A 19,855-nucleotide genomic window follows, 5' to 3' on the forward strand; every position below is an offset into this window, starting at 1 on the left:
CAACCCACTTAGCCAAAGAGCACCCCAAAATCACACATACATAATAGGAGGTGGGTCTACAGCAGAAATCCTGTCTGCCAGGATACCTAAGAATGGTCCCTGATTGCATTGCCTGGGCAATCCTTTTGTGATGACTTACTTTTGTTGTTGTTGTTTAGTCGTGTCCGACTCTTCATGACCCCATGCACCAGAGCACGCCAGGCACTCCTGTCTTCCACTGCCTCCCGCAGTTTGGTTAAACTCATGCTGGTAGCTTCGAGAACACTGTCCAACTATCTCGTCCTCTGTCGTCCCCTTCTCCTTCTGCCCTCCATCTTTCCCAACATCAGGGTCTTTTCCAGGGAGTCTTCTCTTCTCATGAGGTGGCCAAAGTATTGGAGCCTCAGCTTCAGGATCTGTCCTTCCAGTGAGCACTCAGGGCTGATTTCCATAAGAATGGATATGTTTGATCTTCTTGCAGTCCATGGGACTATTACTTTACTTGACCTGAATCCAGGTCACAGGCTCGCCCTATTCATACACAAAGACGCTCTTAGCACAGGATTTGTAAGGGGGAGGGGAGAAAACGGGCTGGCTTTCCCCATTTGCCTCCCTTAACCGCAAAGGAATACAGTATTTGAGGTCAAAATGGCTTCAGGATTGCTCTCAAGACACATGGTTTATATAGTCAGATACGTGTGCATTTATGAATATTTATAATTGGGGCCTTAGGATTGCCTATAATAATATTAAACTGGGTTAAGTTCGAACCATCGATGGGGAGTTAGCGAGGCGTGAGGGGTTTCTCACCCCGCCAGCAAAAAGCGAAAGCCGGCGCTGAAAGGCGCGCTTGGAACCGTCGCTTAGAGACCCAACAAACGGCGAAGGTTGGCGAAGCAGCCGCCTCTCCCGCCTCTCCTGGTGGCGGGGAAGGGAAAGGGGAGGGCCGCCTCTTTGTCTCCCGCGAGGCCCTTCAGCCCTCGCCGCCGTGTGCTTCCCTCTTTCGGTAGGGAATTCCGGCCGCGGGGAAGGCACATCCCGGCCATGGAGCGGCTGACTTTGCAACCGGGGGCCGCCGCGGCGATAGATGAATACCTGGAATACAAGAGGTGAGCGGGACCGAGGGGAGGAGGGGGACGAAAGGCCGCCGGGGGGGAGGAGGGGATCGCTGGCGGCGATCGCCACTGCGTAGGTAGCGGGCCGAGGGGACGGGACGCTCCGCTCAGGTCGTCTCCACTTTTTGTTGGGGCTCGAAGTCTTTTCGCTCGGAAAACCCAAAACTCACGAGGGGCCCTCTGAGCATGTGCAAAGGGCACGTCCTTCACCCCGAGCAACCTAAAGGACCGTCTTTCCGCACAGATTCTGGCAACCTGCCTTCTTCACTACTAAGCGTGATACTCCTGAGCGATGCGCCACCTAGGCATGATTTTATTGTTTTATCTCTTTGTAAGACGCTTTGAGTTTTTTTCTTCCCCCCCCCCCACAATCAATCAGCGAGCAAAACACATAAGAGAGCTGTTCGTGGGGCACCAGTCTTGCTTTAACAAGGTGGGTGTCTGTAACAGGGCTAGCCTCTGATTGTTAAGAATTTGAAAGAATATTTAATCCAACCGAATCTAAAGACTCACTTTTTGTGGTGAGTTGAAATCAGTTATAGGTTTTAGTTTAAGGTGTGAGTGACTAGGTCCTAGGATATGAAGTCGTATGGAATACATGTTTAAACTTTATGATTTATAGCCTTTTTAAAGAATGAAGCCCTCAACCGCTTCCTCCAGTTAGAGACAGTTAAATGGGAATGTTCCATGAAATATGCTGAGGATCATAGCACTATTTTGATGTTGCGACATAGATATGAGCAGAAATAGAACACCCGGCAAACATTTCCTAGTCTAGGCTTTCCAAGATTGTCTCTTCCCTTTCTCCCAAGCCACAGCCATTTCAACAGTCTTCATTTTTGTGTGTGTGTGTTATCAGAACATTGATGTTTGTAATTAAACATGCAACGCTTCTTCGTAGAATTGTAGGTGAAGATGATGGAGGGAAACTTTTTACTCCTGAAGAATATGAAAAGTACAAGAAAAAAATGTTACCAATACGGTTACAAAACAGACTGTTTGTGAGCTGGAGATCACCAACTGGCATGGACTGCAAACTTGTGGGCCCCGAAACCCCATGTTTTTGTACTCACAGGTGAGGCATTCTGTGCCCTACATAGACATTTCCTGTTCAATGGAAGTATTTGTTTGTTGTGCAGTTAGCTTGAGAACTTGTGGCTTGCAAAGCTTTAGGAAGCATTTGTTTTTATTTATTAAATTACTGTACCGCCTTTCATCCAAGGATCACAGGGCAGTTTAGAATATTTCTTAGATCAGGAAAATTGTTTCATAATATTCCATATAAATGCATAAAAAATGGAAAAGAGCACCTTCAGGTTATGTTTCAAGTACCTTGGGATGACATTCAAAGGCATATTCCAAATAATTTGAATGGTCTACAAATTTAAGTGTCTAAATATTTTACTGGGATCCCCCTCTGCCATGGTCCACATAATGTTAAGCTACGGTTTATAGACAATTGCTTACTAAATGAGGGTTTAACACGAACATCCAGCCCAGCACCTTACCCATGGTTTATTGACCACAAACAAACCATGCTTGTAAGCCACAGTTTGTTATTGGTTTATAAACCTTGTTTAGCATTACCAATGGCTTTAACATTACAATGCGCCTTCATTTCCCCCCTGGCACATGTAATGTTCAGACTTATTTCAGTCATGGCTTTGAAGAAGCAGCAATAATTTTTCTTGGCAAGACTAGCACACAGTAAAAGACTGACTCACTACCATAGAAATTCTCTATGTGCCAGAAGATTCGAGAGAGAGGCTGGGTTGGTGGCAACCTCAACAAAGTGGTTTATTGAACCTGGTCCCATTCATAAAAGATTGGGACATGATTGCTTAGAATAATATTTTTTAAAAAGCTCAACTGTTGTCTGGGGACAGCCATTCCAGCAGTGGCACAGCGGAGAAGCAGGGCTCACTCCATCAGTTCTGCTGCAACAGGCCACCTCCATCAAGCCTCCCCATCCCTTCAACCATCATCTGGGAGCAGCTATCAGGCTGCCTCAGAGGGAGAGACAGGAAGCCGGTCTCATCGCATCTGCTTTGCTAGAGGCCCTGCTCCACCTCCTGCCTCTGAACTGTGCCAGCTGCTCAATATAGGAACAGCCGTCTAGAAATTGATGCCTGAGTTTTATTTTCCTTTTTCCTCCTTGTCCTTTCCCCCTTGTGCATTGTATTTAAAATTAATAATAATAATAATAATAATAATAATAATAATAATAATAATAATAATAAAATAAAAATTAAAATTAAGTATTTAAGTAGGGCATGTCTTGTTTTGATTTCATGTATGCTGCTCTGGGTCTGCCTTTTTGCCTGAAGAGTAGGGTACAAATTCTCTAAATAAATGATAAATAAATAAAGCAAATGACCGCTGAATAGTATGTTTACATTTCGCTTCCCCCAGGTATAAACAACACAAAACAGACTTTGAAGAGATCCCAAAGGAACGTCCTATTTCTTTACCCTGTCGGGTGGGCCATTGCCCATGCAAATCTTATAACTTCGTTCCTCTCAATGGGACTCAGCCCATCCGCTGTAGATGTAAGCACTTTGCTGATCAGCACAGTGCGGCACCCGGGTTTCCATGCAACACATGTAAGTGAGTTTTGGATAAATAAGCATGTCATATGTAAGTGTAGCAGTTTTTCATTACACAGATATGTCCCTTGAGGCATTGTGTGATACTATAACCATGTATATTTGTAGGTGTGGAGAGTACTAATGAAAATGTGCTGGGTTCTGTAACTAGAAAACTCATATTCAGCAGGCAAGCTCAACATTGTATTTCACATTCCAAATCTGCTTAATTTGCATACTATTAAACCATTTCCTGATTGATACTACTTCCGTATCTGGGAGTCTGAACATGGGCTTTTTGAAGGATACTTTTTCTACCACTGGCAGCTTTCTGTATAAGTAGAGTCCACCTGAACATTATTGTTTAAATATGTTTCATTGTACCGGTAGAATAAATAGTATTTATGATCTCAAAATATTGTAGGCCTTAGATTTACACCATGTCTGCCCTGGACTCAAATAATACACTTACACATCCTATTAAGCTGTTTCCAGCTGTAGCAATTGTTTGTGTAGTTGGGGCTACAGAAGAAGAAGAGTTTGGATTTGATATCCCGCCTTTCACTCCCCTTCAGGAGTCTCAAAGCGGCTAACAATCTCCTTTCCCTTCCTCCCCCACAACAAACACTCTGTGAGGGGAGTGGGGCTGAGAGACTTCAGAGAAGTGTGACTAGCCCAAGGTCACCCAGCAGCTGCATGTGGAGGAGCGGGGAAGCGAACCCGGTTACCCAGATTACGTGACTACCGCTCTTAACCACTACACCACACTGGCACACTTCCTCAGAGAGGAAATACTCAAAACAAAACTGCCACTGAGTGAAAGGGAGTCAAATATTTTGGTCTATCTGATGCTGTCTTAAAATGTTTTGAATTAGGTTCCAAATGTTCAGGGTTTCACAGTTGCTTTACTTGTGGATGTGGGCAGCCAACATATGCTCATGAAACAGTAGTGGAAACAAAAGAGGAACGCTTAGCCCAAGGAAAACCAGTGGGGCAAGATGTCCCATATGCCGCCATGGGAGGACTAACTGGCTTTAGTTCACTAGCAGAAGGATACATGAGACTTGATGACAGTGGGATAGGTAAGAATCGGGGGACTTGAAATGAAAAATTGAATTCTCATCTATCTGTTTTTTGCTTTATTGGTAGTTCCAAAGTGTATCGGATAATTTAACCAGATTGCAACGTCTATGTAGTTTTAAATTATAAATATAGGTGCAGAGGTACCAATCCGGTAGTCTGATGCCCCACAAAATGAATGGTATGTTTTTCCTAGCAATGTGCAGTTGGATAGACAAGGTCAGCACCATGGGATTTGACCTGTGGTACCCCTCAAGCCTTGGCCTTACTGCCATGCAGTTTAACATTCATATGAAGCCATTGGCAGAGATAATTTGGAGCTTTGAAGTTGGGTGTGGCCAAACTGATGATTCCCAAATCTATGGGTGGTATTCAACTAAATTTTACTCATTGTGGACCTCTTGACATTTATAGACTTAATTTAGATGTCTTAATTTATTTCAAAAATTTGAGTAAAAGCTGGTTGACTACCACTCTCTTGGCATTTTAACCCTTATCAGTTTGGAAGCTGGGGACAAGTGATAAAGTAAAATAATAAATGACCTGAAACTGATTCCAAAGAAAACAAGTTCTCATGGGGGACTTGCTGTGTCTTTTTTGGGTAAAGTACTATTCATCCTAGCAAAACAGATACAGATCCATGGATTTCGCCTAAGCCTGCTTTGTCCTGGAAAAGCAGATAATGGCACTGGTGAAGAGTGCATTTTTATCATGGGTAGGCAAACTAAGGCCTGGGGGCCGGAACCGGCCCATTCGCCTTCTAAATCCGGTCCGCGGACGGTCCAGGAATCAGCACGTTTTTACATGAGTAGAATGCGTCCTTTTATTTAAAATGCATCTCTGGGTTATTTGTGGGGCCTGCCTGGTGTTTTTGCATGAGTAGAATGTGTGCTTTTATTTAAAATGCATTTCTGGGTTATTTGTGGGGCATAGGAATTTGTTCATTTTTTTCCCTTCAAAATATAGTGCGGCCCACCACAAGGTCTGAGGGACAGTGGACCAGCCCCCTGCTGAAAAAGTTTGCTGACCCCTGATTTTATCATTTGTATCTGTTGCAAGGGCTCTGAGGCAGAGGGGGTCTTGTCATTCTTATCCACATTTTTGTAGCCTTGAGGATTGACTGTAGTACAGGCAGTTGTATCTGAAGATGACTTAGAAACTAAAGCAGCAAGATGTTGCCCCCTTCTTCCTAAATAAATACAAAGTTAGGAATCCTGGCCCATTTCGTAGCAACTATCATGACTGCCCATGCTCTTCCAGGCCTAATGTGATTGGTGCTTTCTTTTAAAACGCTGCACAGCCTGTGACCAAAATAGTAGAGCTCCTCCCTGCACAATTTATAACCCCCCCCCCCCATTTCAAATGACCCCAGGGAGGAATTGCACATGAAACAATATAATAATTAAATGCTGAATACCACCACCAACAAAATAGGAAACATCAGCTGCAAATTAACAGAACATAGGCAGACAGCAAGTGATAAAATCTGAGCCATGGGCATATTACACTTAGCTCCTTCCACAGCCAAAGTAATAAATCTGGCACACACCCGTTTTCGTTATGCTTTTATCTATATTTTCAAACATTTGTTTTAATTTAATAACAAGTATAATTCTAAAATGCTCAGTGTTTTTTAATGAGACCAATAACTGGTCTTCAATTCAGGGTGCCATTTTCTATCTCCGTGGTAGATCACCACATTTCTTTTTCAAGACAGAGTTGGCTAGCTTTGTTGGACTTGCTTCTTGTTTGTCTTACTGAATCAGCAACATTTTTAATTTGTTTTTCATCGGTGGCTGCAATTCTTCATGTTTCTGGTTAATTTGGATTTCTTCTCCCTAAACTGCTGGTTTCATTTTAAGGAGCACCTTCCATCCAGTTCCTAGAATCTCCTGTAACCAACATGGATCATCCCTTCCTAAAAGCATTGCAGGGACCTTCGAGTTCCACGCAAGGACGTCCCCAGTTAACAGATGGTAATGGAATTACTTTTCTTTCTTTAAGTAGTCAATGTGTTGCCTGATTAAATACACCGTGAGCAGCTGAATAAATGCTGCCTTTCCAGATATGTGACCTAGCATCAGCGATGGTGTAATGGTTGCAGCCTTTAGGGGATTTAAGTTTAGCACACATTTAAAATGTGTTTGCTCTTGGGACGGTTCAGCAATTAGGAGGTTGGAGTGCCTAGTTAAGGAAAGGTACTCTATACAAGGTTGGCCTACCTATGAGGCTCAGTGAGGCAATCACCTGGGAGTGGGTACATGTGGAAGATCTGAGCCTCTGAGGAATGCATTGCTAGCTGCCTCCTGCGCTTGTCACCTGATTTCTCTGTCACCCCACCAGGGGCGTAGCTAGCTGCTCCAGCACCCAGAGTGGTGGGGGCGGGGTGAGCCGTCCACGGGGGCGCCGCAGTGATCTGCGCTCCGCCCAGGGGGGGGGGGGCGCCGCAACAATCCGCCCAGAGGGGTGCCGCGGCAAGCTGCCCTCGGAGTACGCCTGGCGGATGCGAGCCCCACGCTGCCGTTTCAGGCGGTGCGGGGCCCCTGAGCCCCACCACTGCTTGTTCTTCTCCAGCCTCCATCACAGTGGTACCTCGGGTTAAGCCAGTGTGGTGTAGTCGTTAAGAGCGGTAGACTCGTAATCTGGGGAACCAGGTTCGTGTCTCCATTCCTCCTCCACATGCAGCTGCTGGGTGACCTTGGGCTAGTCACACTTCTCTGAAGTCTCTCAGCCTCACTCACCTCACAGAGTGTTTGTTGTGGGGGAGAAAGGGAAAAGGAGAATGTTAGCCACTTTGAGACTCCTTCAGGTAGTGATAAAGTGGGGTATCAAATCCAAACTCCTCTTCTTCTTCTTAAGAACTTAATTCGTTCTGGAGGTCCGTTCTTAACCTGAAACTATTCTTAACCTGAGGTACTACTTTAGCTAATGGGGCCTCCTGCTGCCGCCGCACCGCCGGAGCACGATTTCTGTTCTCACCCTGAAGCAAAGTTCTTAACCCAAGGTACTATTTCTGGGTTAGCGGAGTCTGTAACCTGAAGCGTCTGTAACCTGAGGTACCACTGTATTCTCCCCTGCCACCTTCAGCATGCCAAGGTTTCCCAGGGCTGCCTCCGGTTGCCTCAGGCGGAAGAGATTATGGGGAGGGCGGTGGCAGTGGAAGGGGCGGCACCATTTTCTGTTTTGCCTCAAGTGGTAGAACATTCTGGGCCAACCCAAACTGCATTAGTCATTTTGTGCAAATTTAACAGAAAAAGAAAACTCAAGTCACTCTAGGCAGAGCGTAATGAAGACTTGGTAGGGTACTCTGGCAGAGAGCAAGGGGGTGTATGTGATCTTCTGAGGACTGGGAAGTACATAATACAGTTCCTGTGTTCTGACAACTAGAATAAGCTTCCTTCCAGGATTCCCTGTACAGTTGGAGTCCAGGGAGTTAATGGAAGAGGAGAGGGAGATGACAGAGGGTCTGAGAGAAACTACTATGTCCAGTAGGGATGTGGGTGGTGCTGTAGTCTAAACCACTGAGCCTCTTGGGCTTGCCGATCAGAAGGTCAGCAGTTTGAATCTGCTCAATGGGGTGAGCTGCCATTACTCTGTCCCAACTCCTGCCAACCTAGCAGTTCAAAAGCACACCAGTGCAAGTAGATAAATAGGTATCGCTGCAGCGGGAAGGTAAACGGTGTTTCCGTGTGCTCTGGCTTCCGTCACAGTGTCCTGTTGTGCCAGAAGTGGTTTAGTCATGGTGGCCACATGACCCAGATAGCTGTCTGTGGACAAACGCCGGCTCCCTCGGCCTGAGAGATGAGCGCCGCAACCCCATAGCTGCCTTTGACTGAACTTAACCGTCCAGGGGGGTCCTTTACCTTTACCTTTTTTACCTTACCATGTTTGGTGTTAAACTTGGGATACATTTTATCATGGATGCTGTTCCTATAAATAGGCGTTTGAGGTGGGCTGATGCATTTGCTAGTATGTTTTGGTTTGATGTACTAAGGATTGAACAATGAGGGCAAGTCAAAAGCAGGAGTGAACCTTATTTACACATATTCTCTTGTCAAACAAGCTGATTCAAGATGGTAGTTATCTTTTCAATTTCATGTGCTGGAAAGTGTGATTACAGGAGAGATTAGAGGTGCTAAGCATGTTTATTTGGTTGTAAGTTCAATTGATTTCAGTGAGCCTTGCTTTCCAGTAAGTATGTTACGAAATTCTAATGAAATGAATTTTTAATACATTCTGATCTGAGAAGCTCTGGAACAAGAGATGATATCCACTTGAGCCATACTCAACAGAGAAGACCCCTTGATCTACTTGAGTATGACTAACATTTGATATTGCCCTGATACAATTCTAGAATTTATCTAATTAAAAGTATGTTGCTTTTAAGGAGGTGCAAGTACAGCAATGCAAGTTGCCTCTTTAAGAAGACCTGACGAAGATGACATGGCTTATTTTGAAAGACAGTATCAGGAACGGGTAAGCCATTGCATACGTAGTTTAAAGCAAAAGCATTTCTTTAAAGCTGAAGATAATTTGCTTTTGCTGAATGTGAGACATTTTTAATTTCTATATAACTTTGTTAAAATACTTTAGGGCATTATATTGGTATCTCAGAATCAAATGTGGTTGTAGAGAAGGAAATATCAGGTTTCTCATAATTTATTAAGTGATAGAAATTTAAGCAGATAAACACCACGAACTGGTCAAATGGATTTACCGAGAGCAATGATTTCCTGTGGTAAGTTTGCTTAGTATTGGCTTGCGGTGACGCAGAGGTGGGCTTTTTCCCTGGTGGCTCTGGTATTGTGGCATAATTTCCCTGTTGAAATATGAGAGGCCTCCTCTGTCTTGGCCTTCCACCAGCTTTTGAAGACATACCTGCTTACCCAAGCATTCACTTGATCTCTTGGCCAGAGCCTGTTGTTTTAATTGCTGTGCTGTTTTAAGGGAATTGTTTTATTGTATATTTTAATTATGGTGTCTTTTTTTAAATAGTCTGCATTTCTAACAATGTTGTGCAGTTATGCTTTCATGTTTTGTAAACCATCTGGGCATTAAGTAGCAAATGAATAAATTAATAATAGCAATAATGATTATTTTTTCCTTGTGCTCCCACCATCTCCTATTGCAGTCTCAACATTACAGTGGACCCGTGGGTTACATTACCTTTGGGTAATGTAACTTTTGGGTTTTGCCACACACACGCAGAAGCACTCTACTGCGCCACGTGCATGTGCAGAAATGGCGCCTCTAGATGCGGACTTTTTGGGGTACGTACGGACCCCCAGAACAAATTAAGTTCGTATCTGGTGGGTCTACTGTACTCTGATCTTGGTTTTGCTTTGTAGTGGCCATCCACTTCAACTGTGAAAAGAAGTGGTGAAAAGAAGGAAGAAACCAGAAAGTATATAGCACACCAGAGTGGCTCACAGTGAGAAACGGCATTAATGCTAATAGGGTAGAAAAGTGGCTGGACTTAGGTTGGCTGCAGCTAAGTACAGGCAATGTGAAATTTGGCAGGAAAATGAGCGTAGCTCACTCCTTGAAGCTGCGTTGTTTTATAATTGGCTAGGTCTTTAAGTCAAAAGAGGTTATTTTATAAGTGAATGTATTTTAATGTTTTCTTTTTTCTTTTTCATCACAGTTGAAGCAAGAAAAGGCTGCTGCAAAACAGAAAGGAAAGCATCCAGTGACAAAAAATTCATGATAACCAATAAAACAAAAGAATACATTTTTTATTCATAGTGATTTATTAGTGTTTAGATACGTTTTCTTTAATGAATTCAGTATGTGAAGATTTTTCTATAAGATAATATGTGGTAGTACATCTATTTCTTTCTAGGCATGGAAGCAAATATAATGTCATCCAGCTAGATAGAATATGCCAAGGACAATGGTTTTTTCACTCACATGTTAAGTATCAGCAAAACATGTCTGAATACAGAGATCAAATAATAAAATTATATCCCTGTTCTTTTAGCTGTTTGGAGCTTCTTTTCTTCTACAAAAATTTACACCAGTCAAAGGGTGATTTGTTTTATTTCCTTCAAAGTTTTAAAATGTGATCATTATCTATTTCTAATAAAAATATCAAGCTACCAGTGATAAAAACTCTGGATTTGAAAGGACAGCATGGGGCCAAAATACTCATAAAATTAGACTGTTAAGGTTATGATTTTCATCCTATGAAAGGAATTAACATTAACAATACAGTGAACAATAAGCAATCTATCTGTATACTTTATTGAGCAAAACAGAATGAGATAATACTAGGAAGTGAGCTTGTTTGATAGCCACCTGCTGATACTTACAGGTTTATGACCAGTAGTTCCATTAGAGGCTGAAGAAAACTAATCAGGTTTAACATGAAGCTATACAGCAGAAATGTTGGCATACCAGATATGTGGAGCCGAATTGTACACGTTTAATTTACTTGAAACAAGTCCTACTTGGTTCAATTAAACTTATAACTAACAGCACAATCCTTAACTACGTCTACTTAGAAGCATTCTTATTGCTGTTAGTATTATTTCAATTTGAATTCCCATTGGATTCAAGGTAAATGGAATTAGGCTTGCAGCCCAACTTCTTTTAAAACAACAGCCTCACAGTGTGATCCTAAACTGTTTATTTCAGAAGTAAATCCTATTGAGTGTGTTCACACTTGCCTCCTAGTAAGGGTGCTTAGGGGTACACTGTTAGAAGCACTTCAATGAATTTGTTAACACAGTGGTACCTCGGTTCTTGAACTCAATGTGTTCTGGAAGTCTGTTTGACTTCCAAAACATTCGGAAACCAAGGCACAGCTTCTGATTGGCTGATTGGCCCTGGAAACAATGCCAACAGCCAAAATGAGCGTTTGGCTTCTGAAAAATATTCACAAACTGGAACACTTCTGGGTTTGCGGTGTTCGGGAGCTAATTTGTTTGTCAACTAAGCCGTTTGGGAACCAAGGTACCACTGTATAGTACAGTCATTATCAATCAGTGCACTTCATAAAGTACATTTTATCTTCTCTTTTACTCTGTAGCGCAGAAGTCTTTTTAAGACAGGGCCACATGCAAGTGGTGAGTGGGAACCGAAGGTAAAAGTGGGTAGAGCAACAAATGTACATTTTACCTTTGTCCAGACTAGTTTTTACGCTCACCCACATTCCTGTCCTCCATCCACACAAGCAAGAGGCATTTTTCAGAGTTGAAGGACACATTCCAGCCAGGCAAAAAACACTGGGTACAAAATCGTGAGGGATGTGGCCAGAGGCAGACTTTGGTATTTCAAATTTCAGCAGTGGTCTGTGCAAGACCAAAAATCAGTACCTCCTATATCTCGCTTTCCGTTCTTCCCAATTCAGCCGAACATAGTTGCAACACCCCTAGGCTCAGTGTAGAAAAAGAAGACCACATTTGGCCCCCAGGTCTGAGGATCTCAACCCTCGCACTATACATCAGATATGGACATCCTATGCCTGCCAGACGTTGAGACTACAACTCCCACAATCTTACACCATTGGCCATACTGGCTGGGGTTGATGGTAGTTGGAGTCTTAACAACAAACAATGGGCTCAAAGTACTCCAGTTCTGCTACAGATCCTTTTGACGTGTGTGTGGGGGGGGAATGTCCTGTGGAACAGCAAATACATGGCCCAACCAAGTGTTAGGCTTTGATTATTTCAGAAGCTTTTGTTCAGAGAGAAACTACACAGTCCATGCATACTGGATGGGAAGAAAGGAGGGTTTTGCTACTTGCCCTTTCAAGGAAGGCAAGTCACGTTATGAGGAAAACCGCTTGAAAAGAACAAGTGAACAGCTTCAAGGCGACCTCCCAGTAAACAGGCATAAGAAAGATCGGGTTGCAAACCCCTTTAGATTCTGCAAGCACATAGTTCAATTGCATGTCTCCCTAAAGACGCCGTGTACTGATCGTCCTGTGTTTCAGCTTTGATGGTGCGCCTGCAATCTTTCCACTCACCGTAGAGATCCTTCGCCTTCAGGTGTCAGATATCTGCCAATGCCTCCGGTTTGAGGGGGTGGTCGCGCTTGGCAGCTCCTCCCCGGGTCCTCCACACAACCCTTTCCATAGCGCCCAGCCGCAGATACAAATAGGAGCAAGTTAGGTTTCAGGTTGACCCACCCTGGAATTTGTTTGAAAGACGGGATAGCATCGCTGTTTGAAATCAAATATTGATTCAAGTGGCTTGTCCACGCTTAACTCGGTATAGGGATCCGGCTCTCAAGGGGTAACTAAGAAAGTCTAAAAAAATGCATTTCTGAATTCGCACGTTTAGGAATTCAACATTTATTGCACCAACCATGCTCCCCCCCGCCCAGCAACTTAAGTGTTATTTATTAAATTTATATATACCGCCTTTCATTCTTGGAACTCAGGGCGGTTCACAACATAAAATAAAGTCGCTTAAGTGCTTAGGATCGCAGCTAGATCATACGCGTGTTTGTTTCTCCAAAGTCTCTGCGTTCAATACTGCTGCTTTCCCTGCGCAGGAGTAAGTCCCATTGAAATCAGCGGGGGTTCAATGCCGTCCAGTAGCACCGTCGAGCGCCCTGGGACTTTTAAATTATTATTACTATTTCTTTTGCGTCTCAACGCGCCTGTGCGTCAACAGGAGGCGCAGCGGGGCCTATGAAAGCGCGCAAGTCTTACGAAGTCCGCGCTGTTCCATCCTCCCAACCACCGTCGGCAGCCGCGTGGCTTGCAAAGGGCGCAAGTTCGCGCTTGCTGGTGCCTTGCGGAGAGAGGGGGGTGTCTTTCGGTGACTTTCCCGCCGACTCCGCTTCTCGTTCAAGGTTCTGTGCCATTCATAAGCATTGGTGCGTTCCTGGACGGACAGAGAGAGCAAGAGGAGGAGGCGCCTGAGGGCGACGCGTAAGTGGCGTCGAGCCTTAGCAAAATGGCGGGGCGTCTTCTTTCAAGGGCCAGATTATGGAAAGGCTTCATCTGAGGGAAAAACAGGCCTGTTACCGCTTTCCTTTGAATCTTAAATATGTGAGGGGTGGGTGGGTGTGTTTTGAGGCAGGTGGACGGCAGGTTTTTTGCATTTATATAGCGCTTTACACGCCCCCCCCGTACTTTTATCTCTGCAAACCTGACGGCTCTCCTGAAAGAGAGGCCAGCCAATATTAACATCCTCGGGTTTCAGGGGCGGGGTGGGGGGAGAGACTAAAAGCCTTTTGTAGTGTCTTCACCCATGTGGTAAAACTTTGGTGTGGAGGAGACCTGACAGCTCACATTTTTACACATACTGTCCTTGCTGTATGTTGTAGGTTTAGGAATAGATTTAGGACATAGAAATTAATAAAATTCTAGGATTATTATTTGGGGTGGGAAGGGAGAAATACAAGATGCAAAGGAATTATTGGGTCGTCGTCTCCTTGTTCTTTAGCATCACTCATAGCAGAGTAAGATTGTCTTCCATAAACACAGTTTTAACAATGAGTCCGTAAGTGACTGTGGAGGCCAATTCTGGATCCACACGCCCTTCCACAGTGGGGACATTGGTTTGCGGGTGGGAGTTGAGCACGGTGTGGATTTGCCAAGCATGCCTTCCTCTTAGCATGTTTCTCCCTTGTGTCCTGAGTTCAAGTGTCTTCAAAGCCCATGACACCTTTGGTAAAGGGTGTTCTCCAGTTGGAGTGCTTGCAGGCCTGTGTTTCCCAGTTGTCAGTGTTTATACTACATTTTTAAAGATTTGCCTTGAGACAGTCTTTAAACCTCATTTGTTGACCACCAGCATTATGTTTTCCATTTTTAAGTTCGGAATAGAGTGGCCAAGTTAAGGCCATTAAGGGAAGAATAGAGAGCCATTAAGGGTCGTTAACAAGACAAGGGCCCTAGGTATGACCAGAGACTGGGGATTTGGAAGATTGCCCTGGTAACTGCTCTGGGGAAGGGCAAGGGGATTCTGGGAAGAAGAAGGGGGAGGGGAAGGCTGGGATACATCTTTGAGGGAAGCCGCCTCTGGAAATGTGCGTGCTGAAGGTGCAAATAGGCCCTATCTAGGGTTGCCATATTTCAAAAAAATTGAAAATCCAGACCACGAAAGTTGTTGAGCTGCTTTATTGGGGTGGGGGCGCAAAGTTGTTGAGCTCAATCAGGAAAGAGATATTTGGTTCATGGTAGATAATCCATTGAAAGTGTCAATGCCGTCTGCTGGCAGCTGCAAAGAATACAAATTCCATGCTAGGGATTATTGGGAAATTCCATGGTAGGGATTATTCGCTGAAAATAGAACTGGCTGTATTGAAATACCCTATATATGTCCTTGACTGGAATATTGTGTACAGTTGCCATATACCGAAAGGATATTGTAAGGCTGGAAAATGGCAACCAAATTTATGGTGGGATTGGAACACCTTGCCTATGAGGAAAGGCTAAAGCAGCTGGCACTTTTTAGTTTAGAAGGTAGGTGTGTAAGGTGGGACATGATGTGAGGCTTGTAACGTTATGTACGGTGTGGAGAAAGTTGGTAGAACATAAGAAGCTTGCTGGATCAGGCCGAAGGTTCGTTTAGTCCAGCATCGCATCTCACAGTGACTGATCAGATGCCTATGGGAAGCCTTCTAGGCAGGACTTGAGTGTAATGCTTCTACTTATATAGCCACAATGGTTAGTAGCCATTGGTAGCTTTATTCTTCATTCTTGAAAAATCTCCCACATAGATTTGTGTTCTGATGTAAGACGTGCATTTTTAAGGCTCTGGAAATGTGCTGAAGTTGGGTAATGGGGATTGCTGAAAGTAGTGGGAGGAAGAGAAGGATGTAAAAACTCCATACTATAGTCTTTATAAGTTACTTCTAGCTTAAGGTTACCAGATTTTTTTCAATGAATCCGGGGACACTTTTCAACATCAATGGATTTTGTATGGGGACTGATTTGTAAATCCGGGGACTGTTCCCGGGAAATGGGGATGTCTGGTAACCTTATTCTAGCTGTTTTCTATAGGTTCTGCTGTGGCCATGGGGAAACCTGCCCCCCCCCCAGGTCAGGCCAGGTAGCACCAGAATCTCTTCATCCCCAGGTAGGCAGTTGGACTGTCTGTGACACCTAGATCTTCCTGGAGGCAATCGCATGGTATCTGATGAACATCCTGGGGAAGGAGGAGGAGACGAAACAGTGACGTAAAATTTACACTTCAGAGTCTATAGGGGTACTAAGCTGTATATCTCATGTTTAATCAACATGGCACTCCGCTTTGGACTATCGTTACATAAACATTTTTCTCATGGATCATGTCTTGTTTTAGGTTCTGCTGATATGGAAGAGGATTCAGGATATAATAAAGGTACACATACTAATATTGTTTTACTTCTTTAACGCTGAATTCATGAGCTGACTTGTAATTCTTTCTGCCCACAGTTGTTAGCTGCCATGTTGAAGATGCTATAACATTTTGGGCACAGGTAAGGTTAAGATTGTGGGAAGTGATGAATGACTAACTGAATAAAGTGGGATCAGGGCAACTAACTAATTATTAAATTTGGCAAAAGCAAGTCTTTGCCCATATTTTTACGAGCACGCCTGAAAACTGTACCCCTTCTTATATTAGTAGTGTAAAAGGCCTTTCATATAAATGTTGACTTCAAGTTTAATTTGTGCCATTCAGGATATTAATAGACATAGCGACATATTGAAGACTAGCCGTTCTCTAGCTGAAATCTGTCCTCTAGCCAGCCCAGTCTTTGGCAATCCTGATCTTACCAGGGTAAGTTGTACATGTTGTTTCTTGGTTCCTATAAGTATAAGAACATCTAATAGGCATCATTTGAATTTACAGTCCTGTGTATGCAAATTTGAAAAGTTCAGTTGTGTTTTTTGACTCAGGAAGTGGGGTTACAGTGGTAAAGATGAATTGTATCAGCTGTTCAGTTGCCCATTTGGTAAACTTGGCATTTTTGGTTGTATTTGAAGGTTTTCGTCTTGATTGTTATCTTTATTACAGTGGTAACACTTTTGGAATGCAGAGTTAAATTTTCTACTGTATGTAAGCTTGGTTGACAGTACATTTAAGTGACTTCCTTAAGAACTAGTGTTATACTGCATACTTCTGCATAAGTGTATGTGTTCAAACATTTAAGCATCTTCAAAAGGCACCTCTATATCTGTATTCATGAGAAGGTTGCCTGCCACCTAAACACTACAGAATAAACCACTGAATTAAAAACATCTGAAGAAAATGGCTTACAAATACATGCAAGCCTGAAGTGACCTGTGGTTGTTTTTTTTTAATTTGCAGATCTATGGAGGATGCTTTTCTGAAGATAAATGTTGGTACAGATGCAAAGTACTGAAGGTTATCAATATTGAAAAGGCAAGGAATTCCTACTCAGATTGATTTCCGAAATACAGTCTCCAATCTTTTAAGTTCAAATCTTAGTTGATAATAGCTTGGATACTGTCTTCCTGAAATCATTGAGTCCAAATCTTACTTGATAGTGCTATTTCATGTTGATGGTTTCAAGTCTAATGATGAGCCCTGCTTGATCAGGCCTAGCTAATCCAACATCTTTCTGCCTAGTTTCTGTACTAAACTTTAAGGAACTGCTAACTTGGATTTTAAGTAACAGGGCAGAAACTTCTCAAATAACATAAGATTACTGTCATTTCTTTGGGCTTTTTAATTCTATTTTTAGTAGCTAGATGTGTGCAGAAATACTTCCTATAACTAAATTATTTTCTGCAAGTGCTTAACCTTCTTTAGTAGTGGTTGCAGATTCCTAACTATTTCTTTAGTTAAAGTTGTGTGCATGTAGGAATGCAAAGACAACTGGGGAGTGAGTCCCCTTGAACTCAGTGCAGCTTACTTCCGGGTAGACATAATGTACTGTGAACACCATAAGCTATAACTCCAATAGGCAATTGGTTCTTATTGATTTGTTTTACTGGTTTTTGTTTTATTACAGTGCCAGGTATTATATATAGACTATGGAAACTCTGAGGTTCTCAATCGATCAGAAATAGTTGAGATTCCAGAAAACTTGCAGTTTCCTAGTGTGGCGAAAAAGTACAGGCTGTGGGGATTACAGATTTCAGCTAATCAAGATTTAAATCATTTTGACCAGGTGAGACAGACTTTTCACATGTGTATGAACAGTTCAGCAATCAGGAATGTAAAAAGGCAGTTGATTTCTGTTTTAACCTGTTGTGTTACAATCAGTGCTGTGGTTCAGTTTCCACCAAATGCTATGTTGTCCATCTTGCTGTCTCCTACTTAATTTATGTAACTGTTTACATAGGTTTAACATAATTATTTCACACAGTCCATTTCAGTGTAGAGGAAATGTCAAAACAGTGTTTAGAAAAGAAGTAATTATGTATCGGTTGCAATCTTAAAAAACAACAACAAAACCCCAAAGAAGATTACAAACAAATACCAATCATAGTCCCTGGATTGGATTGATTTCTGTTCTGAATTTCAGGCAGAATTGCAAACAGCAGCTATTTCTGTTCCCAATGGAATTCTCAAAACATACCTTGGTGGTCAAGCAATTTCCATTGGAGTAGAGGGAATCAAATACAGCTCGTACAGTGGACGCTCGGGTTGCAAACGTGATCCGTGCAGGATGCACATTCACAACCCGCAGTGTCCGCAACCCGCAGCGGTGTGTCTGTGCATGCACGGGTTGTGATTCGGCGCGTCTGCGCATGCACAAAGTGCGATTTAGTGCTTCTGTGCACGTGCAACTGCCGAAACCTGGAAGTAACCCATTCCTGTACTTCCGGGTTTCGGCAGTCTGCAACCCCAAAAAATGCAACCTGAAGCATCTGTAACCCGAGGTATGACTGTATTTGAAACCAGGAAGAAAAACACCTGCTTGATTTCTTCATAGTTGCCAAAGACTGCAGTTTGCCTGGGTTTTGTGTTCCTCTAGAAATCTTGCAATAAGCTGACACTTGCCTTTTCACTGTAGAATTTAGGTTTATAGATGTAATATTATATTATGTTCCCTTTTTTGATTATGAAGTTTGTCATTTCAAACTTAAGTGGCCCTATTCACGTGTCCTGTTAAGCCATGCTTTATGGTGGTGTGTCCAAGCTGCAGTGCACCTTGGGTGTGTGTGCTACATTTTAGTCATCCTATATGACCAAGAGGAGGATTTTGGAGCATTGCTTCTGCTTTTACATAACCACAGTTTTCTGTATCGTCCGAACTGAGAGCTGTCGTTAATACTTATCATGATGAATTCCAACAAGCCAACTTCGTACCCCTTGGGTTGAAGTTGATGTGGCATTCGTATGGAGCCCCCGGTCGTCTCATGGACTATTGACCCGTACACCACTAATCCACTGTCACCAACCAGGTCCTCCCCGGTAAATCACTTAGTCTCAGTCAGGTTCTTAAGTTAACAAAGAAGAGTGTAGCTTATTTCAGACACAAACTTTTAACTGTATTCAAAACGTTACTCTTTACCCTCTTAGTCTTATTTTATTCTGTCTCTAACTCTTCTACCTCCCCTCACACAAGAACTAACTGTCTCTCTAATTCCAACTGTCTGCCAACGCCTTTCCCAACTTCCTTTTCCCAACCAACCAACCAACCAACTAACCTTGGGCTAAGCCCTTTTTTAAACAGGTAGGCTCCGCCTCTGGCTTTTCTATTGGTCTACCTATTAACTCTTTCTCTTCCCCTGTATAGACATTTTCTAACGAAATGGCAAACACCACAGTTGGCTTGTTGGAATTGAACTTTATTTAGTGTTACCAAAGTTTGTTGTGCCAAACCATACAACAAATTGCAATTAAGGGAAAGTTATAGCAGAAGTCTTTGAGTTCTTCCTCACAGCCATGCAGGATGGGGGAGTGTGTGACGCCAAGGCTCACTGAAGCTCATTTATGTCACATACATCATTTTCTTGCTATCTGGATTATTATTGCATTTGGGTTATTACTGCATTTTTCGTTAAGTGTGGTCAGCCAGTTTTGGTAAGTGGACAACACAAGTGTCAAATTAATGCTTGAGCTGATTATAAGAGTGGCTTTGTGTATTCTTTATTCAAGTTATAAAAATGCTTGCCACACCTTTGCATACCTGACTTGGTTTCTGCTAACCCTGAGTTAGGGACCGAAAGCAATGCAGATTGGT

General features: G+C 43.0%; 2 protein-coding genes across 11 annotated transcripts in view; both read left to right on the forward strand.

Annotated features, from left to right (window-relative positions):
• Positions 1-584: 584 nt before the first annotated feature.
• On the forward strand, positions 585-10,738 carry FAM221A (family with sequence similarity 221 member A). Of its 2 annotated transcripts, none has more exons than XM_083468526.1 (7): positions 585-1,088; positions 1,996-2,169; positions 3,507-3,697; positions 4,555-4,761; positions 6,622-6,735; positions 9,147-9,235; positions 10,404-10,738. In XM_083468526.1, the coding sequence occupies exons 1-7, from the start codon at positions 1,024-1,026 to the stop codon at positions 10,464-10,466; spliced, it is 903 nt and encodes a 300-aa protein (XP_083324652.1). In that variant the 5' UTR covers positions 585-1,023; the 3' UTR covers positions 10,467-10,738. The 2 variants fall into 2 exon arrangements, with proteins under 2 accessions (XP_083324652.1, XP_083324653.1); XM_083468527.1 differs by lacking the exon at positions 585-1,088 and adding an exon at positions 1,183-1,527.
• Positions 10,739-12,840: 2,102 nt separating this feature from the next.
• STK31 (serine/threonine kinase 31) overlaps positions 12,841-19,855 on the forward strand; it is a 33,785-nt gene continuing 26,770 nt past the window's right edge. The window contains exons 1-6 of one of the 9 annotated variants that reach the window (XM_083467892.1): positions 12,841-12,996; positions 16,018-16,056; positions 16,131-16,174; positions 16,378-16,476; positions 17,008-17,082; positions 17,675-17,833. In XM_083467892.1, coding sequence (XP_083324018.1) covers positions 16,029-16,056; positions 16,131-16,174; positions 16,378-16,476; positions 17,008-17,082; positions 17,675-17,833 — 405 coding nt within the window. In that variant the 5' untranslated portion in view covers positions 12,841-12,996; positions 16,018-16,028. Of the gene's footprint in view, positions 12,997-13,147; positions 13,261-13,326; positions 13,761-14,677; positions 15,177-16,017; positions 16,057-16,130; positions 16,175-16,377; positions 16,477-17,007; positions 17,083-17,674; positions 17,834-19,396; positions 19,696-19,855 lie in introns of those variants that run through there. The other 8 variants (XM_083467897.1, XM_083467891.1, XM_083467893.1 and 5 more) reach the window with 8 other exon arrangements.

This window comes from Podarcis liolepis (genome assembly GCF_965112155.1).
Source record: "Podarcis liolepis genome assembly, chromosome: 12".
Lineage (NCBI taxonomy): Eukaryota > Metazoa > Chordata > Lepidosauria > Squamata > Lacertidae > Podarcis > Podarcis liolepis.